The 27,039-nt window shown below is 45.9% G+C and overlaps 1 protein-coding gene across 5 annotated transcripts in view; it reads right to left on the bottom strand.

Annotated features, from left to right (window-relative positions):
- Positions 1-27,039, bottom strand: part of APBB1IP (amyloid beta precursor protein binding family B member 1 interacting protein) — a 1,612,974-nt gene that overhangs the window by 104,685 nt on the left and 1,481,250 nt on the right. For all 5 annotated transcript variants that reach the window (XM_069648143.1, XM_069648145.1, XM_069648144.1 and 2 more), the window contains one exon: positions 25,145-25,236. In XM_069648143.1, coding sequence (XP_069504244.1) covers positions 25,145-25,236 — 92 coding nt within the window. The remainder of the gene's footprint in view (positions 1-25,144; positions 25,237-27,039) is intronic.

Genomic DNA, 27,039 nt, shown 5'->3' on the forward strand with positions numbered 1-27,039 from the left:
GTGGTGAATTCTTGCTTCTTCCAAGTTAAGATCTCAATAACATCTGTCCTTTTTTTCCTCAAGAGACTCATACGTCTGTTTTGTTTTCTCTTGTTAACTCCTTTATCGTCTACAGCATTGCCCTTCATGCCGATGTTCATACGTACCAGAAGACTTCTGATGGTACAACATGCGGTAGGTTGACTCAGTCCTGGCATTCATAAATCTGCTCCAGTCTCCCCTCTTGTGAGAAACCTTCATTGGCTCCTCACCACTTTCCCTACCCAAACTTCACATTCCCGACTTTCCCCGTTTTTGTGGCTCCTCATCATATTAGCACTGACCATCAATGAGCTCTATGGGCAACAATTTTTTATGTGCACACTGTACAAGCTCTACAAGCAGTTAAACATAAATTAGATGAGCAACGTAAGTTCCCAATTTCTTTCCATCTTGAATTCCATATGTAAGGGTCCCAGCTGAATTATCATCTTGTTGTAATGTGGTAGCTAACACTTGGATGGGTGTGGTCTCCATTTAATCTGAACCTTATGCTGGAGATATGAAAGGGAAGAACCTGTCTTTTAAGGTCAATCGAATGTTATGTTGTGTCAAGAGTTAGTTATTCTGCGCAAGTCACCTTCGTAGTGGTCTATCATCATAGAGGTTTGCAAAGAGAATGGCGTACTGCCAGGGGCGCCGAGTACGCGGGTGCTCTGGGACCCGGGCACCCACCGGCAGAATAAAGTCGGAGCTGTGCCCCCCCCGGTCCGCAGAGAAGAGACGCAATATGGATGGCCCTTTGTTCCATCCATACTGTGTCTCTCTCTGGCGGCCCGGGTAAAAGCCGGGTAAAAAAACGATGTTTAGAATTGAGGGACAGATGCAAAGCAAGAGGCTCTTGCTTTGCATCTGTCCCTCAATTTCTAAAAAATCGTTTTGGATTGGATATACTTCTACATCTGTGCACCGGTGCACAGATGTAGAGGTACGCCCAACCCAAAACGATTATTAGAAATTAAGGCACAGATGCAAAGCAAGAGGTTGCATCTGTGCCTCCATATCTAAAAATCGTTTTGTGTTGGGTGTATTTGTACATCTGTGCACCCCTCTTTGGAAGAGGGGTGCACAGATGTAGAGGTACACCCAAACCAAAACGATTTTTAGAAATTGAGGCACAGATGCAAAGCAAGTTTGTCCCTCAATTTATAAAAATCGTTTTGGGTTGGGTGTATTTGTACATTCAGTGCACTGCTCTTTGGAAGAGGGGTGCACAGATGTAGAGGTACACCCAACCCAAAACGATTTTTATAAAATGAGGGACAGATGCAAAGCAAGAACCTCTGTCCCTCAATTTATAAAAATCGTTTTGGGTTGGGTGTACATCTGTACACCCCTCTTACATTGCATCCATTGCATCTGCGGAGAGAGGGGGCAGGGAGAGGCCAAATGAGACTGTTTGCATGTCTCTGAGTGTGCACGTGGTGAGGGTGAATGCTATGGGCGGGGAACGGAGACGTTGAGGGAGGTAACTCCTCTGAATTATAAGGAAGGAAACCGAGTGGGAGATGGGGGGTTGTGGGGTTAGGTGGCTCACATTCTTGGGGGATTTGGCGGGGGGTTTATGGGGCAGTAGAATGTGATAATTCGGTATTTTGAAGACCAAATAAATCAGTCTTTTTTGTATTTGTTCTTCAAAATGTGGAATTATCACATAGAGCCCAGTCTGGACCTTGCCATACTGTTATCCTTGTTCAGTGTAATACCATTCAATGGGACAGTTCTTGCAGGGCTGCTGTAACTCTAATGGTGCAGAGCTATTGGGCTTCTATAGAGACAGTAACAGCACTTCTCAGTAGGGATGTGTAATCTATATGAGACAGTACTTTCTATTAGAGCTAGCCATATTTGAAATGGGGCAATGCTGGTACTCCTCAGTTAGCTCACTACACTCTTGATGGGGTAGTACTGCTGTTTCCCAACAGGGCTTCTATAATTGTTGAATCTTCTCAGCGGTAATACTATGCTTTTGTTGAGGCAATGCTAATTCATCTTAGTGGGCCTGCTATACTTTTGATGGGACATCAGCACTTCTCATTTGAGCTGCTACACTCTTACAAGGCTTAGCACTTCTCAGACGATTTATTTATTTGGATTGTTATTGGTTAATTATAATGCGCGTAATACCCAGAGGTTTCTAAGCGCGGACCGAGGGATCGAACCTGTGTTGTCATTTCTCAGCAGGACTGCAACACTATACCATTGTGTTCTGCATGTTGAGTACTTCTTCACCACGAATGTGGGTTCATGGCACTCTCCCAGTGCCTAAGTAGTAGATCTGGCTACATTCAATTGGCAACAGGCATGTCCCGAGCTGCCTGCTGTCCATAAACCGCCGCTCAGGATGTTGGAAGCCATCATGGGGCAAGAGATAGAAGGCTTGCGCCTGTAAGATATCAGAATATATAATTGTCTTCCCAGATGGGAGACCGACTCCATTAATATACATGGGGTCGCTGAGATGACCAAGAGTGAAACTGTACATTCAGTTGTGAGATTACCATCAACAGGTAATACTGTGCTCCAAGGCGTGAGGTACTCACTCAATATATCACACTGTCTAAAGGTGTGAGACCCATCCTGAATGCTTGCCTGAAGAGCCTTGGCCAGAATTTCACACTGAAGAAGTGAGCATGTGAACCGGGGTCTGCAGCCCACACACACACAGGTGATTCCCATGCTCCCACTTGCGAGATTTGCACCAAATTAGTGAGATTGTTCTCCAAGGTAGAAGGCACACGCACAGTCTTTGCTCTGAGGTTTGACACACTCACAGGATGGGCTGGCATTACGTTCTCCCATCCTACTTGTGTTGCTTTGCTTTTTGAGGGCTACTACAACCTGGATGATTATAGAGGGGTGGAGTAGGGGCAGTGATGGCCTAGTGTAATGCAACTGGAAGGCTGAAACCTCCTTCTCACTTGACTTTAGTGTATGCAGTGCAAGCTAGCCAATGTTTCCGCTGTTCTGTGCCTCACCCCCTTGCACCAAGTTGGCGACTATGTGCAAATGCGGTCATATAAATGCTGGTGGTGTCACTTCCTACGTTTGCGCACCCCCCGGGAAATTCAAAAGTCGGCTCCCCTGCGTACTGCGCCTCAGCCAGGTATATCCTGACTTTAGGCTGCGAGAGAATCAGAAAGGCCAACAAAGGAGGGTAAAGATGGAGCAAGGTAAACATACGCGCAAAAGATGTGTATAGGCAAGAAAGGGATTTTGGGGTGGGGTGGAGTTTGTAGTAGTCTGCATACATGTACCGACAGGCTCGTGTTTCTGAAATAATAGATAGACTGAAAGCATTTAAGAAATACACCAGTTGTATCCTGAACTTTTCCTTGACATGTTTTTACCATATAAAGCCTCGTGCTGACGAGCAAAAAGGATGATGGTGATAACCATAAACCAAACAATTCTTACAACTTTTGCTCATAAGAGACCCTAAAGAACAGTTATGGTCGACGGGAGGCGTCGGCAGAGGGAGGGAGCTGTTTCTGTCAGAATATTTATGTCATTTTCCAATAACAAATGAAATAAACACTATTAGAAACATGCAGACTTCAAGACATATGTATTGGACAAACCAACACAATGTTTAGAATAAGAAGCTTAAAGCACCTGTGATACACACGAACAAGGTTTTCAGCTATAAAAGAATAAAGGGTCTTGCTCCTTGATTTGTTTAATAATATAATGCACTGACATTTGCAACATGGCCAATAGTGTAACCATTGACGTGTTTAAATGAAAAATACGTGACCAGTCTTTCCAGAGCTCATTCCTGGGGTTCAACTATTTTCAGCAATGGCCATCACATGGGGTAAGTTATCACAGTGGTGCCGTGCTCATTGTAGTATTCACCAGGTGTGACTGAAGCTCAATGATAAGATGTGAACATTCAGCGTGTATTTATGATTAGTGAATACGAAAGGTTCTCTTCGTTGGCGGCATGAGACCATTGAAGCTAAGGAGAAATACACACATGCATGTGAAATGGTAAAACCATCAGTAATGCTGATGTGGTGAAACTGCAGCAACTGTGCTCTTCTTCAGTGAGTCATGGGAGTGGACGAGTGCGATGAAAAATCTAGGGTTCATCTTATTGGGACCAAAACATCTACTTGAAGGAAAGAGTAGCCCTCCACCACCCTAATTTTTAGGATCTAACCTTAAAAACGCCACCAAGGTTAAGAATCTTGGGATGTAGTGGCCAGGTGTCAGCGACTGTACAGTCTGTTTTTTACAACATTTGCCTTCTCCGTCAGGCTCTTCCATATATACCAGATACGGATCACGCCTTGGTGGTCAGAGCTTTGGTCAACTCCAAATTAGATTATTGTAATGGACTTCTGGGTAAGGCTCTCGCCAAGCAGATTCATCACTTACAAAAGATGCAAAATGTCGGAGTCCGACAGGTGTTTGGGGTAACTAAAAACACCCCAACCTCAGGCTTGAGGCGCTCTCTACACTGGCTAGCGGTGGAAGACTGCATTCATTTTAAGATTGGGTGTCTAGTATTTAAATGTCTAAATGGTTTGGCACCAATTTATCTAGCAAATAAACTAAAGAGGTATTACCCTACTTGGGTTTTAAGATCAGAGAATCAGTACTTGCTCTCTGTTCCGAGGATGAACTGTGTAACAAGAGGTGATCACAGTTTTTCAGTTGCTGGCCCCAGATTAAGGAACAGCCTGCTGTTGAAACTAAGAAGGGAAAACTCATTACTGACCTTTAGAGCAGGCCTAAAGACTTACCTATTTAAATAGGCCTTACACCCTTTCTGTCACCTTTGTGGCAATTGTTGCGGTTGGTTATACCTAACAGACCGATTCTCTACCTGTGCTAGTTAAAGTTCCAACTGCACCAGGATTTGATTCAGCTTGTTGTGTGCACGTTACAAATCCTTCAAAATTCGAAGACCGAGGGTGCATCTACAGCCAGTTACATTATATCAAATCTCTATAAATGACCATGTCTAAGACCACTCTGGGAATTCACTCACCACTCTGACTCGAAAGCTAGTCTTAGTTAGTCATCTATAAATAGACATGGGGATACACTCTACCCAAAGTGCCAGAGGCAGGCCCTGGCAAAAAACAGAGCTAGCCTACTAACCTCAACAGAGGGCGGACCTTCTCTAAAATGTCCTTGGGCCAGACCTTCAAGGAAGAAAATGGCAATTCCTTGCAGGCTGTGCCGCCCAAGAAGAACCAGGGGAATATCTGCCTAAATTGTTAAAGTAGACTTGGAGAACTACATTTCCAAACGGGCCATGTGCCAAGCCCAGAGAATTTTACAAGCTTTTCTAGCATTCTTCTTATCTATCTTGCCTGGTGTTCCTGAAGCCAACCCATTCCAAGACAATGTTCTCGTGAGCACCAAGAACGAGGTTACCCCCAAACTCCATTTTACCACCAATCAATTGTTTTTTATTTTGAACCCATGTAAGCTTAAATCCAGCCTCGCTGAGCACCCTTGGGGAATTCCCTTTGGAGTGTCCATTCCAGTGAGATGTGCTGCCCGGGACAGTGGTTCCTGGAGGGCGTTAGGGATCTTGGCAGAGAGGGCCCATGCTGACCATTGCCCACCATTCCATGCACACTGTGGCTTTGTAAGTATATATAGAATGCGTTGAAGTCCACCTCAAAGTGAAACATATGTTTGATTGTTTCTTGAGACACACTCCCCAAAGTATACCTTTCCATTAAAAGGCAGAGCAAGACAGATATGCATATTTCCAGGGAAAATGTTAAGTGTTGTAACAAGATGAGATAAATGTATATTTGTTTGCGTGCCGAAGGAAATTATTTGGTAATTATTGCCCCCTTATTTTGAGGATGGGGGGGTATGTACAGGGATATTTATCTAATCAGGTCTGATCTAACTTTCCAAATAGGATAGGAATCTGGGATCAAGGAGTCCTCGTATTTGCTTTCCATAACAGTGAAAAACTCTTAAACACTAGTTCCTTCCATCGGGTAAATGGATTAATTTTAGAAATAACACACTTATGCAAATAAATTAATGGAATTAATCTTTAATAATGTGGGAAGTTATATACTCCTGTATCAAATGAAGGATTGTGTTTTCCAGAAATATAAGCATGTGTGTTTATATAATTAGATCACTTATGAAGAGTATTGAGTATCATGAAATGACTACACATCAATTAGTATGGGTGAGTTATGTTGTTATAGTAAAACAATTTTTTTTGTGTTGAAAATAAAACATTTCGGAATGTGTGATAAGAACCACATCCTTACATAGGAATCTGGGTGAATTTGATTTGTTCATTAGTAAATGAGTCTGTGGTTACAGTGAGTGTGCACTAGTGAGCCACACACACACACACTTGAACACTTTTTCGGTCTGAGAGCCAGGGGGTGCATGCCCTGAGTGAGATATGATATGATATGTTATTTATAACGCGCTTAATACCCGGAGGTTTCTAAGCGCGGACCGGGATCGAACCTGTGTTGCATGTATCATGAGCACGTTGCTGCTGACCTATCCTCCCAGGATGACCCAATGACCACTGATTCCAGGAAATACCTGATTAGTACCTTAAAGGTATGTCATGGAACCTATGTGATTTGCCAAACAACAGACAAAAAAGGAGGGTTTACACAAAAATATAGTTTGTATTAACAAACTATGCTAAAATATGTACGCTACACCCAGCATAGAACCAAGAAATGGCAAACCATCACACAAGTAAATTATTGCGCTACTGAAGCCATCCAGCAAACAAGGAAATTAGATAGCCCATCGACCCTCCGGTGAGTTTACCTCAAAAGAGCAGCGACTAAAGTATTCCCCCAAGTAGGGTCTCCCGAATGGGGTAGCTGGTGTTTTGGGGAGGGAAAGCACCAAAGAAAAACTCCTCTGCAGGAAGGTAACACCAGAGTCTCTCGTCTTTCCATCATATGGGGGTGATTTCTACAGAAATTGTGGCATCCAGTGGTGGAACACAGGGAATATATATCACAGTCCGCAAGTCAGGAAATCCCTCTCTAGGGGAGAAAGCTGTCAGCCTGGCTGACATGTCTCAAACTGTCATATATCCCCAGAAATGGCCCAGCACTGCTGGGAGCTCCATGACTTGCTTGCATTAACTTGCCACAACCAGTGACCTGGCAACGATGCAATGCTCTATGAACCCAAGTCTCCCCAGCCAAGCAGTGGGGTCACCCTTTTCCCTTCTCCTGCCAGGATCTACCATAGAGTCCCTGTGTCTACTGAGACTTCCCCCAACCTGAGGCAACAGGACAGAAATAGGAAAACCACTGTTCAGGCGATGTACATATTTGAAAACATGCAGGAAGCACCCAAAGCAGGTCTGCCACGAGAACCGCCCCAAATGATGGCATACATAAGGGGTCCTCTTACAGAGTGATTTGAAGCCAACCTATTTGTGTAATGTGTCATATAGTAAGAGTGGGTCTGCATTGGATGGCATTAAAGTTCTGAGCAAATCATTGATTTCAACGCTCGAATTTCAGAAGGAAGCATCCCCGCCTACCCAGTTTGCCTTTCTTTCATTTGTTTTACAGATGATAGATAATAGGAGGTACGGATGCTGCACAGGCTTGGTTTCTTTCACTGGGAATTTAGAGAATTGATATCATTAAATCTGTCTCTCCCACTTGATTGTCTCAATGACATTTGATGGGGGGATTGGGGCGGTTGAGCCTCTGCCAGGAATCCATGTATTGATGCAGGCAGTTGTAGGGATTCTTTTGTTCACATGTCTGCCCTTCTTGGTCTTCATGAAAGAGAAAGATTATTAAGAAATGTGAATGAGAGCACTCTGCAGAATGTGTAAATGCTGCATGCTTCATATCTCTAGTCTGGCTTTTTTAGCCTATTCATGTGCCTTCACCAATGGGGTGTCAGCACTAGAGATGAAGGAAGGACTATAACAATAGTTTGCTTTTAATAATTTCAAAAAGTGTTTACCATTGAGGAGGTTCTGGAAGAACCAATGTCCATACTGCCCCACTTAAGTGTGACTCTGAACCTCCTATCCTCCTTAGGGGCCCAGCCTTTAGTGAATTATAACCAAGGCTCCCTTTCTCCATTTTCTATTGAGCTTTACACTTAAATACAGACATACATTATAATAGCTTCGATCTGCATCTATCTATAAAAATGGACGAAAAAACAGGCTTCCCTGCTTGAATCCTCATACTGTCAATTTTGCCTGGAAGGCCAATCAATAATTTAGTAAACTAGCAACTTGGCGAATGTAAAACATTGAAGTGTGTCCCATTTGAATCTGTAGAATTTGTGCCGATAAGTATTCCAGGTCAACAGCCATCGCAGGATTAACAATTTCTTTCAAAATAAGAATGCAGCTGAATTGGATGTGCAAGAAAGCAGCTTCATGTGTCTACCCTATGTCTGTGGGTGGGCATGATTTGTCTAATTATAAACATATTTTTAATTTGAATACATGTGGAAAAATACCGGTTGCAACTTGTTTTTTTAGACAAAAATAAGGAATACATGTGGATATATACCAGAGACGTCATTTCAAATGCCCAGGGTAGCGGAAGTGACATCACACAACCATTGACCTCTGATGACATCCGAGGAAGTGATGTAATTTGACCCCACTCCAAGTGGCAACACAGGAAGTGATGGCACACAACCTTTCACCCCTTGACATAACAGGATGTGGCATCACATAGCATTGTTCCTAGGTACACCAAGAAACATATGGTCACTGTAATACATTTAATACAAGAATGAATCACCATATGTATCATTAATATCAATGTTTATAGGCCCATGTTACCAAATTACTCTGAATGTAAGCAGACGTCCAACACAACAGCCTGGACTATTGTACACCACTTGGGCTAAACTGTAAACAGACAGAGCATCTCGAAGAAGCGTAAACCCCAAAGCGCAGACATCCAGTGCCTGCAAGTGTCTTGCAACAGACTTAAAACAGCTACTGACCAACACTAGTCCAACCAGAAAAAAAACGGTTGTATACGAATTGATCGTTTTACAACTCCTCGAATGACAATTGACCTTTTCACAATTGACCAAATTGTGAAGGTCAATTGTACCATATATGTGGGGGGAAACCCCCCACAACCCCCCACCCAACGCCAAACCCCCCAAAACCCATATATATATATATATATATATATATTCGGTCAATTGTGAAAAGGTCAACGATGGTCTGGAAGGTTGCCCAGAGCTGTGCGAGTGGTTGTAAATGATTGGACACCTTCCAGCCATCACCTTTCTGTTTTGCTTATTTGGTAAGTGTTCCACATTGTTTTTGTTACATGGGAGATAGAGGGTAAGGATGTGTTGCAGGTTAAAGTATCTGCAGGTTTTTTTTATTTTGCAATGTTGGCAGCAGCAGCTCCACAACATCACCCTTAGAAAAGCATGCTGGACCTACAGACCTAGGCTACTCCTCACTGATGATGTCCAATAAGGCTGAAACATGTCTGGGGATGCTTGTGGTCTCCTGCAGAAGCGATGTGACCTAATAGTTTGGGATGGACATCCCCTTTTGGGGTGGGACCAAGCATGATTTCCATATGGTCTTTCCCCTTCTGTAGTGGCTTGGCAGGCTGCAAAACAATAATCTGGAGGGTTGCCCAGAGCTGTGCCAATGGTTATGAATGATTTCAAACCTTCCAGCTATCACCTTTCTGTTTTGCTTATTCGGTAAGTGACCCACATTTCTTTTTGCTAGATGGGATACAGAGGGGACGTGTTGGAGGATGTGTTGCTGATTTTTTTTACATTTTAAAATGCAAGCAGCAGCTCCATAACATCACCTGTAGAAAAGCTAGCTGGGCTTAGAGACCTAGGCTACTCCTCACTCATGACGTCCAATGAGGCTCGAACAGATGCTTGTGGTCTACTGCAAAAGCAATGTGATCTAACAGTTCAGGTTGGACGTCCCCTTTTGGGGTGGGACCAAGCATGATTTGCATATGGTTTTTCCCCTTCTGTACTGGCTTGGCAGGCTGCTAAACAATAGTCTGGAGGGTTGCCCAGAGCTGTGCCAGTGGTTATGAATGATTTGAAACCTTCCAACCATGACCTTTCTGTTTTGCTTATTTGGTAAGTAACCCACAGTTTTTTAGTTTTGGCTATTAGGTGGCACTGAAAGCGCTATCTTTAAGCCGAAGCTATTGTCATTAAAATATTAGCTTTAACATAAGATCTTCAAATATGGGCTTTGAATGAGGGTCTGTAATGTTTTTCATTGCAGATGACATATGAGGATGGATTTGCGTTGTTTGGCTATGTGTCCCACCCATTTAAAGCCCATCTCTAAGTGAAATCTATTTTATTTTCCTCCCATTCGAACCCCTCTCACCCCAAACCACACCTCTTTTTGCACTCTATGTCTGCATTTGTATTGTGTGCTGAATGTGTCAGCTATTTTTACTTCCGAAATGGCGGCTGCCATATGTTAAGGTTAATAAAAAAGTTATTTTACTTGATTGATGCTTTTAAAAGTATTTACTGCGTCTTTTAAGTTATGATTCATATCTTAATGTATTTGGTTTTCAAAATAAAGAAGTTACTGTTAAAGATAAGTGTTTTGTAAAATGGCTTTCAGAAGAACAAGTTACTCTCTTACCTGGTAATGTTCTTTCGATGGGATGGTCCGACGACGTATTCCATATCTATGACAGTAATCACCACAGCTGTGCTGCTTCGGAAAATCTTTTGGCGTCTGTGTCCTGCGTCGATGACGTCGATATGCTGTCCTCGAGGGCCTCCGTCGAGCGGAACGTCACCGGATGTTATAAGTAGGACGCACGACGCCCGTAGCCTCAGTTGTAGTTTTTCCCAGAACGTGTGGCACCAATCTTCTGCCAGCATGACCACAGAAAGCCTTGCGGAAACATAAGCTGCAATTGCATAAGAAATTCTGTAGCGGGGTAGGCAGGGTAGGAACAATATGGAATACGTCGTCGGACCATCCCAATCGAAAGAACGTTACCAGGTAAGAGAGTAACTTGTTCTTCGAGGGGATTGGGTCCTCCGACGTATTCCATATCTATGACAGACTCCCAAAGCAGTACCAACGTATGGAGGAGGGAAAAAGAATTTAGAATATAGAAATTTAGAATGCCCAATCAAATTGCAGAGTAAAGGACCGCCTTGCCAAAGGCCAGATCCTGCCCATGGATAGAATCTAGGGAGTAGTGTCGTACAAAAGTATGGACCGAATCCCAAGTGGCTGCTTCACAGATGTTACGAATAGGAACACCCCTCTGCAGGGCAGTAGAGACAGCCATACCCCTAGTAGAATGGGCCGTAAGCCTACCAGAGGGTCCTTACCCACCAAGCGGTAACATTCAGAAATTGCCAAGATAATCCATCTAGACAAAGTCTACTTAGTAACAGCTTGTCCCAAACGCCTTCCAGTGTAACCTATAAAAAGCTGATCATCCACTCTGACCCGGGACATATGTGAAATGTAGAAACTTAAAGCTCTCCTAGGATCCAACCTATGGAGCCTCTCCTCTTCCTTACCAGGATGCAGAGGAGGATAAAATGCCGGAAGAATGACCTTCTGGCTAAAATGAAATTCCGACACCACTTTCGGAAGAAAGGAAGGACGAACTCTAAGGACAATCCTGTCGTTATAAAACACAGTGAAGGGTGGCTTAACTGAAAGTGCCTGTAACTCACTCACTCTGCAAGCGGAAGTGACCGCAACTAAAAATACAGTTTTAAGGGTTAACAGTCTCAAAGGACAAGAATGTAAAGGCTCAAATGGAGCACCCATTAGGAACTTTAGAACAAGGTTCAAATCCCAACCGGGCACCTGGAAATGTGACGGTGGGAACACATTAGTGAGCCCTTTCAAAAACTGAGAAATTAAAGGAATTTTGAAATAAGAACACTCCTCAGTCGAGCGCTTAAATATGGACAGCGCCGCCAGGTAACCTTTAATGGTACCCACTTGCAGGCCCTTGTGGGCTAAAGAAAGCAAAAAAGACAGAACCACAGGAATGTCACATGAAAAAGTATCCACATTCTTAACCCTGCACCAGTCGCAGAACTTCCTCCAACGGCAACGGTATAGGAACTTTGTTGTCGGTCATCTGGCCGAAAGCAACACCTCCATCACGTCTTCAGGGAAGTCCCAATCCTTATACCTCAACCTTTCAGAAGCCAAGCGTGAAGGTTGAGGGATCTGACATTTGGATGGAGAACCTGACCCCCCTCCCATGAGAACAGATTGTCTCGGTAGGGAAGATGACGTGGAGGGCAGATGGACAAGTCGAGAAGGTCCGGGTACCAGGCCCTCCGGGCCCATGCCGGAGCAATGAGGATCATTTGGGAACCTAACCTCCGCAGCACTTGCGGGATGACGGGGAATGGAGGAAACACGTACAGCAGTGGGAAGGACCACTCCACCACGAACGCGTCTCCTAAAGCTCTTATTGGAGGAAATTCCCGCGAGCAGTACCTTTCGCACTTCCGGTTGACACCGGAGGCAAAAAGATCCACTTGAGGGGTCCCCCAAAGGGCGAAGATCTCCAGGAGGATCTCCTGAGCCAACTCCCACTCGTGAGAGAATGCGCTCTGCCTGCTCAGAGCGTCCGCCGTCTCGTTTTCGTCTCCGGCCAGATGAAATGACAAGATCGAAATTCCCTGCTGAATGGCCCAGAATCAGAGCTGCATCACCTTCCGCACAGAGGAAGTGACCCTGCCCCCCCTTTTTTGTTGAGGTAGTGCATGGCCACCGTGTTGTCCGTCAGAATCAGGACCAACAGATTGATATGGAGTCTGGACTCCGAGGGAGACAAACGACCACTGACTGTCAACTCGTTGGTATGAGCTCCCCAACCCATGAGGGATGCGCCCGTCACGATCGTCACCTCCGGCCAGGGTATCCAAAATGGAGCCCCCCTCATCAGAGTGCCTTCGTCGGCCCACCACAGAAGGTCCTGAGCGACCGATGGAGGCACCTGAACAGGGTCCGATATCCTGCCAGAGGACTGTGACCACTGCATCTTGAGAGCCCATTGCAGCGATCTCATCCGCAACCGGGCCTCTGGCATCAGAAGAATGCAGGATGCCATGAGGCCGAGCAACCTCAAGAACTCGAACGCCGGGAGACTCTGGGCACGTTGAACCTTGTGTACCATCTGCAGAATGTGAAGAGCCCTCACCTGGGGAGGAAAACACTGCCCCAGGGATGTGTCGAGCACTGCTCCGATGTACTGGAGCCGCTGGGTTGGCGTCAAGTGGGCCTTCTTTAAGTTGAGGAAGAAGCTCAGCTTGTGAAGGGAGTGGCAGGTGACGGACATATGATCCAGGACTTGCTCGGGAGAGCGCGCCCTGATCAACCAATCGTCGGGTAGGGGTAGACATGAATCCCCCCTTTCCTGAGATACGCTGCCACCACCACCATGAGCTTGGTGAAAACCCTCGGGGTGGAGGTCAATCCGAACAGCAGGACCCGAAACTGAAAGTGCGAGTCACCAACCACGAACCTCAGGTACTTCTTGTGCTTGGGATGGATCGGCACATGAAAGTAAGCGTCCTTGAAGTCGAGAGACACCAACCAGTCCTGAAGTTGAAGGGCCTGGAGGACTTGAGAGAGAGTAACCATCTTGAACTTGTCCTTCCTGAGGAGCTTGTTAAAACCGCGCAAGTCCATGATGGGTCTCAATGATGGGTCTCAATCCCCCGTCTTTCTTCGAAATCAAAAAATAAGGGGAATACCATCCCTTGTTCCTCTCCGCTACAGGCACCAGTTCTATGGTGCCTTTCTCCAGCAGGGACTGAATTTCCTGCGCAAGGAGCGGATCCGGACTGTTCAAAGAGAGATTCCCTGGTGGATTGTTGTGAGGCCTCTGCCGGAAAGGAAGACAGTAGCCGTGGGCTATGATTTCCAGAACCCACACATCTGAAGTAATGGCACGCCATTCTACAAGATGCTGTGCCAGCCTTTCCCCAACAGGCGAACCATGGGACATGGCCTCATGACTGAGCTGAAGCGGCTGCGGCATTGCCTGAGGGTAAAGAGGCAACTGCCTGAGCGGCTTTGGCACCTCGAGTACCCTGTTTTCCAGCTCTGGCACTCCTACGGTGGCCCCTTTGACTTGCAGCTCCTCTCGATCTACTATAGGATGAGTAATATCGAAAGGAACCTCCCCTCCATTGCTGTCCCCTAGGAAGAAAAGGCGGAGGTTGGCGAACTGCAGCGCTCAACGACTTCGCTGCAGATTTGGAGGTCTGCAACCTCTCAAGTCTCTCGTCAGCCTTGCTGCCAAAAAGATGTACACCATCAAAGGGCATGTTGAGGAGCCGGGCTTGCACATCAGGAGCAAACCCTGACTTCCGCAACCACGCAAACCTGCGTATTACGGTGCTCGCCACCATGGACCGGCTGACACAATCTGCCATGTCCAGACCCGACTGAACGGACTCACACATTGTCACGACTCGCTCCCTTCGCTCCCGTTCCCGCCACTTGGGGGCATGTTTTGGGGCTTATTCCTTGCTGGACATTTCCTCCAAACCTAATGCCACAGTGCTGTAATGAATTGGGAGCGCTAAATCCCTATTTTCCAAACTACTTCCCTTCCGGATCCATTCCAGGTTTTTGGCAGCCAGCATGCTTCTTTAACCAAATGACTGTGCTTCCCAGAATGCCTGGCCCACTGCTCCACCTCCACCCTTGCAGGACAAGGTTGGGTGGAGGATAGGCAACACCTGTGGCTGCAGGTGCAGCAGTCAGCACACCAGGGCGTTTGCTCATTAAACAGCTTTAAAAGCCTCAGTCTCACTTCAGTCCAGCGCTGGTCATCGATTGCAGTGTTCCTGTTTTTGACTAGTCCCTGGTTCCTGGTTCCTTGCCTTTGTACCTACTTCCTAGTTCCTGTTTTTCTTGTTTCCTCCGCCCTGAATTTCGGATTCATGCGCTAATTGATTTCTGCTCCCTTGATTTCCCTTTTTGTCTTCCCCTGTTTGCAGGCAGCAATTCTCAGTGCTTTCCCCTTTTAGCTGCAGCCCAGTTTGTCTGTGTTCTATATTTCTTTGACTCTGTCCTTTGCTGCTGTTACCCATTTGCCTTAGCCTTCCTCTTAGTTTAGTTTCCTGTCTTTTCCTTGGAGGGGTAGGGAAAAGTTTGCATAGGTTATTTCGTTTTTTCCTGCTCCTGATCCTTACTTTCTAGAGGATCCATTCCATGTTTTCCATTGCACTTCTGCATCCATTTCCCATTTGATCATTAGGTGTGGTGTGTGGTGGTAGCTAGCTCCTGTGTGAATGCTTATGTTTTCCCCTCTAAGTTGTAATCCCTATTCCAACTTAGGTATTTAGTTTTCTGCAGCGGATCACGCTCCGCTGCCTTCCAGTCTCCGCCCTTGCCCAGCGGGCTCTCCACATTGTAGCGGATCTCACTCTGCTGCCTTCCAGCCTCCGCCCTTGCCCTGCGGGCTCTCCACATAGCAGCGGATCACGCTCTGCTGCCTTCCAGTCTACGCCCTTGCCCTGCCCGGCAGCCTGCCTCACTCCGGCTGCCTTCAGCCCTTGTCCTCTGGACCTCCCTACTTCTCCCATTGCTGTTATAGCCTTTCTGGGTCCCAGATTCACCAACAGGATTCGTGGGCTAGCTGACATTCAAGAGGTGTATCTCGTCCTCGTGAGTACAGTTCTTAAGTTCCCTTATGTAATACCATCAAGAGTGTTAGTACACAGATCCTGTCATTGCTTGCCCTCCACGTGGGTTTAGCGCTGTCAGTACCTGTAACAGCAATTGGGGGTAAGGCGCTTGCCGACTTTCCTCGCGGTCAGGTGCTTACCCCACATCCCTTTTCATATATTGGTTTTGATGTCACACTCTATTTGCACTCCTGGGTTCTAGCATACCTGAGTCGTTGTTCCTGGGTGCACATTTCCCTTGCCATATTCGCTGCCTTTGTACTCGCCTGACTAATCCTGACAGAATGACCAGCCTAAAATTCCCATTGAATATGGCAAGTTTAAGAAAGAAAGGCAGCAAGGCCTCTAACAAGTTTGTACAGAAGGCCTCCCCTACATTTACCTGTGACAATCAAATCACTAGGCCTGACTCCAATGAACTCCTTGTCACGAATGGGCATTTACGTGCAAAGTATTTTTCCCATAGGAAGGCACACCCTACATGGCCTGATCCTAGTTCTATCTTTGGTTTTGATCCCGATTCTATGTCAGCACAAGCCTTAGCCGCAGAAAACAACACACTGTTAGACTTATTATACGAGAGTACCTCGGTTGTTGAACCCCATGATTCCAGTTGTGCTTCACCTCAGATGGAACAGTTTCCTGATACCAACATAAAGAATAGAGGGGTTTCTTGCATAACTTCTGTTTTCTACCCTCAGTCTAACGCATACTCCGTTGCACAGGTACATACTGTAGTCCCTAATGCCAAGAGGTCTAATGTCAATAGTTTGTTTAAGGGAAACACAGACCAAGTTGGTAAGAGGAACTATAAATCACAGAACCTGCAAGCAGTAGAGGACAATGTACAATCGATGCACATCCAGATTGCTAGTGCAGGATCCAGCCCTGATGCCACTATGCTTCCCCCTGTGCCTACTGATAGTGATGTACAGTTAATGCAGGGCATGCTAAGAGCTAAACTTGAGGAGTTAAGACAAAAACTCATTTCTGCACAAGAGGAAAACAAAACCTTACACTCTTTACTGAATACACCTCAGACTTTATCTGTTGATGTGGAGGAAGTGAACACTGTTCAGCCCCTGAGGGTAGAGACTTTGGTAAACCATGATATTTGTCGAGATGTTAGATCTATTGGGAGTGAAGGTCTTTCGTCTAGCACAGCGCTCAATCCGGGCACAGTTTCTAACAATTGTTCTGCTGATTGTCAGGGATTGCAGTTAGCTGAAGAGGTACAAGCCACTCCTTTACCTAAAGTTTCCTGTGTAGCAGTCTGTCATAATTCTGAGCTAGCACACATACAAGCTTCTGATCTCCAAACACAATACACAAAGGTGGCATACACAGATTCAGTCACTACAGTAGGCTTAGGTCCTGCTCTTGATACAGCTGCTGAGACTGAAGTAGATGTTAAAGCTGATGTGGAAGACGATCTTACCTCTGGGTTCACTCTTCCTTCTGCCAATTCTGATCAATACGAACAGTCAGAGACAGTACAGATTTCATGTTCTGATGAACTCATTCCACAGTATACAGAACCAAAAGACCAGCAGGCGATTCCTGAACTGTTGATTGTTAATCTGCCTCTTTCAGAAGCTAAGACAGAGGAATGGACAATTGACGAAATCCTGATTAACAGAGACTTTACTATGGTGATTCCACTGGTTGATTTTGACTTCCACAAAGAAAGAGACTCTGTGTCACCCACTAAAGAAAAGGACTGCAAGGGTACAGTTCAGTCCTTGGTTACTGGAGCCAAGGAGTCTAATGCCCTAAAGGTGCCCTCCATTCCTGAGCCACTAATGTGTCTATCAACTTCTGAGACTTCTGTGTGTCCTCCTACAACCATTGACTCTTCTATGATCCAATCCACAGCCCTGCAGTCATCTTTGGTACACGTGTCTTCAATCAATGAACCGCTGCCATGTCTGCCATTTAATCAAGAGCCTCCACCATGCACGGGGTTAGTCCCAAAGACCCTGACATGTTTGGATTCAGCTACCGAGATGGCTCCAACTCGCATGCCTTCAGCTTCAAAGTTTCCTCTGGCCTGCCTGTCTTCAGCTACAGTGACTCATCCAGAAGATCATCCTTCAGCCAGAGAGCCTCCGGTAGTCCATCATATATGCATGTCTTCAGTTCCAGAGTTTATTGCTTGTTTGCCTTCAGTTCATGATACACCGGTATCCTGCTTAACTTCGCTTCCAACATCAGAGGTATACCTGTCTGCACCATCAGATCCTGCTATATTTTCTACTGCTCCAGACAGTCCTCCTGAATCCCAAACATTTACTGTCGATGAACGTTTAGATTGCCTTTCTTTTGCTTCAGGAGGAGCACCAGAATGCCTGCCTTTTCCACAAGACGATTCTCCCAACTGCTTCACTTTAGCATCAGAGCCTCCTAAAGATGCAGCATCAGAGTTTGAGACTTTTGCCAGCTCCCGCTTCAGAGTCATCAAGCTGGACCAAGTGGTGAGTCAGAACCACTCACCTGGGTGTGCACAGGGGGTGGTGCAGACCGGCGTATTACCTACAGAACTTGTGCAACAGAATTCCGCCAAGAAGCACCAGTTGGGTGCTAGTAGCCAAAGGAAGGGAATGACTGCTGCAGTTCAAGATGTGTCTGTTATTGCTCCTTCTGCGAGTGTGCCTGAAATACCAAGTACTGTGTCTATCACTCCTATCAGTATGCCAAACGTCCCTGCTGTTGTATCCAACGTGCAACAAAGTGGCTACACGACTGTCACCAGGAGTACCAGCCTCGTACAACCCATGGGACTTCCAGGCATCCAAGGCGTAGAATATGTGCAGTCAAACCTTAATCATTTTCAACCACAAGCCTTTTCCCAGATGGATGACAGAAGAAGATCTGAACCTCTACCTCAGCCGCAACCTTCTCTAATGGCTGAACATGAACATTCCCTGAAGCCAGCAACTTCCTCACCTCCCGCATGTCCGCTCTCGGCAGAAAGGCTAACAGAACTTCTACCATCGTCTAAGGCAAGTTGCACCAGCCTGCCTCCCTCCTCAAAGACTTACAAGGGTCCACTCCCAGTGACTGAGCTTCCTGGACCTTCCAACTCTGCTCCAGGTCCTGCAAGTTCTTCATGCTTTTCTTCGAACCATGAGTCTCTTCCTCACCAGAAGTCACCGTTTCCATCAGTATCACCTCCAAAGACAACACACTCCTATCATGGAAGCCCATCTGCCTTTGCCCACAAGCCACCATTTCCATCAGTGCCGCCTCCAAAGAAAAAGCACTCCCATCATGGAAAGAAGAAGTCTCGTACGGGTGGCGGGCACCCGAAGAGGGCCGTAGGAGGGGGTATACTGTCACGACTCGCTCCCTTCGCTCCCGTTCCCGCCACTTGGGGGCATGTTTTGGGGCTTATTCCTTGCTGGACATTTCCTCCAAACCTAATGCCACAGTGCTGTAATGAATTGGGAGCGCTAAATCCCTATTTTCCAAACTACTTCCCTTCCGGATCCATTCCAGGTTTTTGGCAGCCAGCATGCTTCTTTAACCAAATGACTGTGCTTCCCAGAATGCCTGGCCCACTGCTCCACCTCCACCCTTGCAGGACAAGGTTGGGTGGAGGATAGGCAACACCTGTGGCTGCAGGTGCAGCAGTCAGCACACCAGGGCGTTTGCTCATTAAACAGCTTTAAAAGCCTCAGTCTCACTTCAGTCCAGCGCTGGTCATCGATTGCAGTGTTCCTGTTTTTGACTAGTCCCTGGTTCCTGGTTCCTTGCCTTTGTACCTACTTCCTAGTTCCTGTTTTTCTTGTTTCCTCCGCCCTGAATTTCGGATTCATGCGCTAATTGATTTCTGCTCCCTTGATTTCCCTTTTTGTCTTCCCCTGTTTGCAGGCAGCAATTCTCAGTGCTTTCCCCTTTTAGCTGCAGCCCAGTTTGTCTGTGTTCTATATTTCTTTGACTCTGTCCTTTGCTGCTGTTACCCATTTGCCTTAGCCTTCCTCTTAGTTTAGTTTCCTGTCTTTTCCTTGGAGGGGTAGGGAAAAGTTTGCATAGGTTATTTCGTTTTTTCCTGCTCCTGATCCTTACTTTCTAGAGGATCCATTCCATGTTTTCCATTGCACTTCTGCATCCATTTCCCATTTGATCATTAGGTGTGGTGTGTGGTGGTAGCTAGCTCCTGTGTGAATGCTTATGTTTTCCCCTCTAAGTTGTAATCCCTATTCCAACTTAGGTATTTAGTTTTCTGCAGCGGATCACGCTCCGCTGCCTTCCAGTCTCCGCCCTTGCCCAGCGGGCTCTCCACATTGTAGCGGATCTCACTCTGCTGCCTTCCAGCCTCCGCCCTTGCCCTGCGGGCTCTCCACATAGCAGCGGATCACGCTCTGCTGCCTTCCAGTCTACGCCCTTGCCCGGCAGCCTGCCTCACTCCGGCTGCCTTCAGCCCTTGTCCTCTGGACCTCCCTACTTCTCCCATTGCTGTTATAGCCTTTCTGGGTCCCAGATTCACCAACAGGATTCGTGGGCTAGCTGACATTCAAGAGGTGTATCTCGTCCTCGTGAGTACAGTTCTTAAGTTCCCTTATGTAATACCATCAAGAGTGTTAGTACACAGATCCTGTCATTGCTTGCCCTCCACGTGGGTTTAGCGCTGTCAGTACCTGTAACAGCAATTGGGGGTAAGGCGCTTGCCGACTTTCCTCGCGGTCAGGTGCTTACCCCACATCCCTTTTCATATATTGGTTTTGATGTCACACTCTATTTGCACTCCTGGGTTCTAGCATACCTGAGTCGTTGTTCCTGGGTGCACATTTCCCTTGCCATATTCGCTGCCTTTGTACTCGCCTGACTAATCCTGACACACATGGCATCCTTGCCATCCTGCACCATGGCAAGAAAACCATCCCGTTCCTCCCCTTTGGGAATATGATCAGCCGCTAACGAAACACAGTTCCACAGAGTGTGCGTGAAACGTGACAAGGCACACACAGAGTTGGCTGCCTGCAAAGCCATACCCCCTGAAGAAAACACGGTCTTCGCCCAGCCATCAAAACGTTTGTCGTCCCTATCAGGAGGGATGGTAGGGTACGACGCCTGCTTTTCTGGGGCCGTAGCCGCCTGCACCACCAAACTCTCCGGAGTGGGGTGTGTGGTCAAGTAGCAGGGGTCACTACTGGCTGGACAGTATTTTCGCGGCAAAGACTTGCTCACTGCCGGGAGACTCTCCGGAGCAGTCCAAGCCGCCGCTACCCTTCTTTGCAAGGCCATATGGAATGGCAGTACCGGGTCAGTTGGTGGACCTTCGTCGAGGATATCCGTCAGGTCATCCTGCAGAAAATCCATTGGTGGCGCAGACCATCCCAAGTATTCTGTTACCCTCGACATAAGCATGCTTCACTAATGGACTGCCAACCTGTTAATGATGGCGGATTTATGGTTTTTCCTGCATCCTCGTTATTTCTCCAGCCAACGAGATCTAGATTACAGGTGAAAAAAGCTGTGGCACACTCAGCTGCTTTTACAGGTGCAACACAGATATCTGCTCTTGGCACCGCCTCTTTGTCCAGTGGCCCGGGGGTAGCAAGGACATGTCTACGGGTAGCAGAGGGCTGCCAGAGGTAGCCGCTGCTACCCCTGGCAACCTCCAAATGACATCCCTGATGCATACAGAAACAAATAACAAAACATAAACATGGATAAATGGAGAAGGAAACAGTGAAAAAATAAATCCATAAAACTGGGAGCCTTAATTACAATACCACTTAGAAATCAGTTTGTATGCTTAATCCAGGTTTTCAACCTTACATGTTTTTTATGGAAAGACATGGCAGATTGTGATGGACTGGCAGTTGCTTTGCTGTTTATGCTCTCTGTTGCACGTGAAGAGCAACATCACATACAAACACCCATTATGTAAATTAAAAGTTGGCAGAGGTGCTGGTTTCCGAGTCCAAAACTTGTTGGCCGCGTTTGAGACGGTCGACCATTCGATTTGTGTTTTTTCTCTTCATCAACTTGGTTTTCGTTACTCTGTTCTTGATTGGTTTCATTCTTATCATTCTAATCATACTTTCTCCATCTCCTGCTCTGGTCACTCATCTCTTGTTCTTCTTCTTTCTCATGGTGTACCTCAAGGCTCTGTATTGGGCCCCTTAGTGTTCTCCCTCTACACTACTACTCTTGCTTCTATTATTTATTTTTTTGCATTTTCCTATCATCTCTATGCTGATGCCTCAAAGATTCTGCTGTCCTTTTCTTTCTTTTTTCACTCAGCCCGTTCCACTTTCTGGGCCAGTTTGCATTCTATCCAATCTTGGATGTTCACCCACTACTTGCACCTCAATCCGTCCAAGATTAAGGTACTTTTCTTTCCTGCTTCCACAATCCTTTCTCCTCTTCCTCCCTCCTTTATCTCATTTTCTCCTGATGCTCTCCCCATCTCTACTTCCACTCATAATATGGGTGTTCTCTTTGATTCCTCTCTCTCATTCACTTCTCAGATTTCTATTTCTCATCTTGCAGCTTTCAAGTCTTTAATATGACTAAAGGTTTGTCGGTTTCTTACTTTTGATTCTTCCAACCTTCTTATCGCCTTAGTTTTCTCTCATATGTTCTTTTGCTCTAGTCTTCTTCTCAGTCTCCTGCCTTTAAGCCTGCCCCTCTTTGCTCAATTTATCACTCCTCAATTTGTGATCTGTGTGCACTCTTCATGCGTGACTCTAGTACTTGGGCCTTACATGCACTGCAGTGGTTAGCTTTTGAATGCCGTCCAATTTTCATTTTTCTCTGTATTGTTGGCCTAGCACCTGCTTATCACTATTCTCTTATCCCGTTTTTTTCCCCTTCTCGCAGTCTTCAGTCTCAGTCTCTCTTACTCCTCGCTGTCCCTTGACCTCCTTCTGCTTCCTCTTGTTTTCTTTTTCTTTACCCATACCTAAGGACTGGAATGTTCTCCCTGCAGTCTTTATCTTCATTATCTCTTTTCAAATCTTGTCTTAAGGACCATGGTTTTTACTGCTTGATTTGTTCGTTTTATATTTAAACATACATTGCATCACATTGTTTTCATTGTAAAGCACTCAGGTGTCAAGTGCTTTAAAAATATAATAAAAATACAAATACAAAAAAGGGTATTCAGTTATCCTTTCGTGAATGGTGATATGCGTTGCCTTTATGATGAGCTCTAAAGGTCTCTCAATGTTTCCCCTGTTGCAGGGCCATTTGGAAGTAAAAACAATCTAGAGAAAGTATTGCAGATTCAAGGAAAATCCAAAATAATCCTTTAAAACGGGAGGCCAAGAATGGTCCGGTGGGCCCTGGGATGAGTGGGACAAAAACAGAGTCTCTTCTAGGGTAGTCCATGTGAAGTGGTGTCACAGGGACGGCTATCTGATGACGAGACTTACTTAGGACGGAATCCGGGAGGGTGTCTGATTGCGACGTGGCACCTAAAAGATGGGAATTGACTGGCAGAATGAAAGTGCCTTAGCTGACATCTTTGTTTTCACACCACACCTCGATGTTTGGGGGAAGGAGTATGGACACCAAAGAAGGACTAGAGACATTCGGATTGCTAACACAAAACTGCGCGAGGGGTAGGCAGCAGAAACAAGGGTCGTTGCATAAGCAGTCCTACTGAAGTGCACAAATAAAACCTCCCACATAAACATCACATTACACCTTCACAGCAATTACACATAAACATAGAAGAATACATCGAAAGAGGTCACAGCTAAAGACGTTGTTTTCGGCATTTTTGTACAACAGAGAACCATCTTATCACACCTGAAGATCCCAAAACACGGCCTGTTTCAATGACATAAGGAATTGCCTAAAGATCCAGCCTTTCATTTGTACGTTTTAAGTTGTATAAGGAACGCATACGAATTCCAAGTAAAGCTATGTTGTGTATATGTAATACATTAATTGGTACAAACTGCATCCCAAGCCAATAGCTAAGCAGAACTGTATTTGCCGAAATTGCTGGCATTTGAATGCTGATACAAAAACACTGGCAGTGGCATTCCATTAGACCCCTCTATACAGAGGTGTCAAGAGGGAGGGGAATAGATGGTGAGGATGTGATAGATAAGAGAAGGCTTTATGTATTTATATACAGGGAGGACAAATTATCTTTTGATCACAAAAGACCGTAAAATAAATAAGAAATCAGATTTCATGCGAAGCAGTGAGCTTCTTACAATGGGGTGGGTTCCAGTGACATTTTGACCAGGTGGTGGACGGGAGTAAACGGAACAGTCACCAGGGACAATACATGGGTGTACTTACATAGATTAAGGACAATCATCATTGCACATTTTTAAGTGCAGGTAGGTGGTACAGACATCTGTGTTAGGGATGTGACCATGATGGATGAAGTGATAGAGTGGAGGCAGAGGAAGTGAGGGACAGAGGCAGGTTATATGTGAGGGAATTCTTTTAGCTAGAAGGCAGATGAGAGGTAAGTTAAGAGGGTAACCGGAGGAGAGGCGGTAGGCATTCAGTGTGGCTTTCAACAAATCAAGAACAAACAGGGCTGCTTCCCCAAACCCCTCTCGTAAAAAATAGGGGATGCGCCTGGCTGTATTTTTTTTGCAGTGGCATTCAAAGGCCTGCATTTGGATGCAGAACAAAGCAGAACACCATCTATTTCAATGACTCAAGAAAATACAGATATGGACCTCACAACATCTTCTAAAATGGAACCCACAGAAAGCAGTCTTTGTTAAATTCTCCTCCATCCAAACGCCCCACTCTGAACTCTCTGGGCTCTCTTGTGGCAGATAGTCACCCTTATCCTAGCATTTAGCGCAATCTGCCTGCCCACTCTGCTGCGTAACAGACTGATTCTCCACTAAAACACTACAGAACCAGTACAAGGCAGTCTGTGTCATTGCTGTCTTCAGAGAGAGCGAAAAACGTCCTCCCAGTGGTTCAAAGTTGGAAGACTTTTCTGAGGGGTCCCTACAAACCAATGGAAAGCCTGTATGACGCCCAAATATCTAATTTTAAAAATCGGGCAGGGAAGGGGGAGCAGTTAATGTCAGGAAACTACATCCAAGCATGAAGAGTGCTTGGTTTTAAAAGATGCAACAATCAGAAGCACTAATGTGAAAAATCACCTAAACACGTGAACATGAAGATACGTTTTTCTTATATGTATGCACAGATTCGAATCAGTGGAATCCGGACTATAGTGGGACATCACTAGAACCTGAATAGTGACTGAATGGATGGAGCAGAGCACAGCAGCTGAAAACCCTAGGGACATGGTGTTTATGGGATGGAAAGGGTAGGCGAGGACTGGAAGAATAAGCCATCAGCATGGATTTGGGGGTACTTGCATATCAACTGTGAATGGAATATTGCAGGCCAAAGCTCCCCATGAACTCATGGCTAACATATGTGAGCCCCTGCATGAGGACATGCCACCAGCAGCCTGAAGAATGCATACCTTCACCTCCTCAGCACGCTTCCAGGCCTCTGAGAAAGTTGAGCTGATAGGTGTTACGGGGTGGTGAACCTGTCCGTTCGGCTGAACTCCACCTGTAATGCACAGCCAAAAAAACAGAGACAAGGTGAGAGGTGCTTTTCCATTTCCCTTTTGGAATCATCGAAATGTAAAGCGATTGAACTTGCAGAACTTTGAAAGGCTAGATTATCCATGAAAGGGATTGATTTCATCTACGTAGGTTCTAATCCGTTAGGAAGAGCGGTCAATTGTCCCGTAGCCATTCGTGGCAATGCCAATCAGTCCTGCTTTTTCCTTTTGAATTCTGGGACTTGTAGCTTTGGAAATGTAGTAAAAGTACGAGTCCTAGAATTCAAACCAAAAACAGGACTGGCTGGCCTTCTCACGCATGGCCTCGGGAAACTTGAGAGCTTGTAGTTATATCCACACCTTATGTGCTAGTCATCCTGCATGAAATAAGAACTGTCCTCTATGTAGGCCCAAGTCCCTGTAAAGATCCAAATAGGGTTTCAGTCACCCTTCAGCAAATACATCTCCCCACACCGCCACACCCTTCACCTCTCCGTGGACCCTCCCACATGAATTCCCATGCTATTGGTGTACATGCTCAAATGAATATTGGCAGAGTAGAGGTGCAACACCCCTGTCTTTCTACATGCACATTTCTGTATATGCCTGCCCAAGTCTATCAATTGTACCCCTCTGCTCCCCTTGTAATAGGATTGCCTTGAGAAAGTGCGGTGCCACCAAGGTCGCGAGGAGTCTAAGTTCAGGAATCACCTCATCTGCCAGCCACTGGCCCATATACTGCAATTGTTCCGCCAGGTGATAGGACTCAATATCAAGCACTTTCAAGTGGCCTGCATCATAAGGTTCTTGTAGTGTCGACAAGGCGTCTGGTCTGCGACCCCTTACCCACAGTATTTCTCTTGTTGTAGAGTCTAATCTCTTGATCATCTTTTTGGGAATATCATACAGTATATTAACAAAAAAGTATAGCAACCTAGGAAGGACAACCATTTTTGTCAGTGCATTCCTTCCCATCAGTTACTAAGGTAGCTTTGACCAGAATTTAGCAATGTCCTAAATCCATTCAATGGCCCGAGGTTTTCCCAGTAGGGAATGTCATTATTATCTACTGCTTCCAGTGTAGCTGATTGTTCCCCTGTTAGTACAGGCATATCTATCAGATCTAGTGCATCTTTTATCTCCCACATGCTGCATGTAGTGGTGTTCGAGTACAGTGCACTGCAAAATTCCACAAATGCAACATTAATATCCACCTGACAGGGAAACTTCAGGCCAGCCCGATTATATACCAACACAACAGGAGACCTAGATCTCTCATTCCTTATAAGCCATGCTAGCAGCCTATAAGCCTTATAACCTTCCCGGTGGAGGTTGCTCATATATGCATTTTAGTCATGCTTGCCCAGAGCCTCCCAATTCTCCAAACATTTAGTTCTCAACCAATGAAGCTCTGCGTCACATCCGTCAGGGCCCTACGGTCTGTTTTCTAATTTAACAATGTCTCTTTCAAGGCCCCCACGTGCGCCAATCAGTGCAGCTCGCACTCCACACAAGGTTGACATGCAAACACCCCTCATTACCACCTTAAAGGCATTCCATTCCATGCAGGTGTCTCCTAGTGAACCATCATTTACTTTGAACTATTGGAGGATCTCCTTGCAAAGTACCCCATAGCCAATGGGGAATTATCTGATATTGTCCTTCCCCAATACTATGCGCCATTCCAGAAAGCTACATGTTCTATGTTAATAAAGAAGTGGTCAATACAGGTATTTAGTATCCCTCGGCTGGGATTCCATTCCTTTCTCCCCGGCGGGGGGCCTGGCAGCCCCTCAGCCAATGAGGAA

Source organism: Ambystoma mexicanum, chromosome 2q (assembly GCF_040938575.1).
Source record: "Ambystoma mexicanum isolate Mex_15411 chromosome 2q, UKY_AmexF1_1, whole genome shotgun sequence".
Lineage (NCBI taxonomy): Eukaryota > Metazoa > Chordata > Amphibia > Caudata > Ambystomatidae > Ambystoma > Ambystoma mexicanum.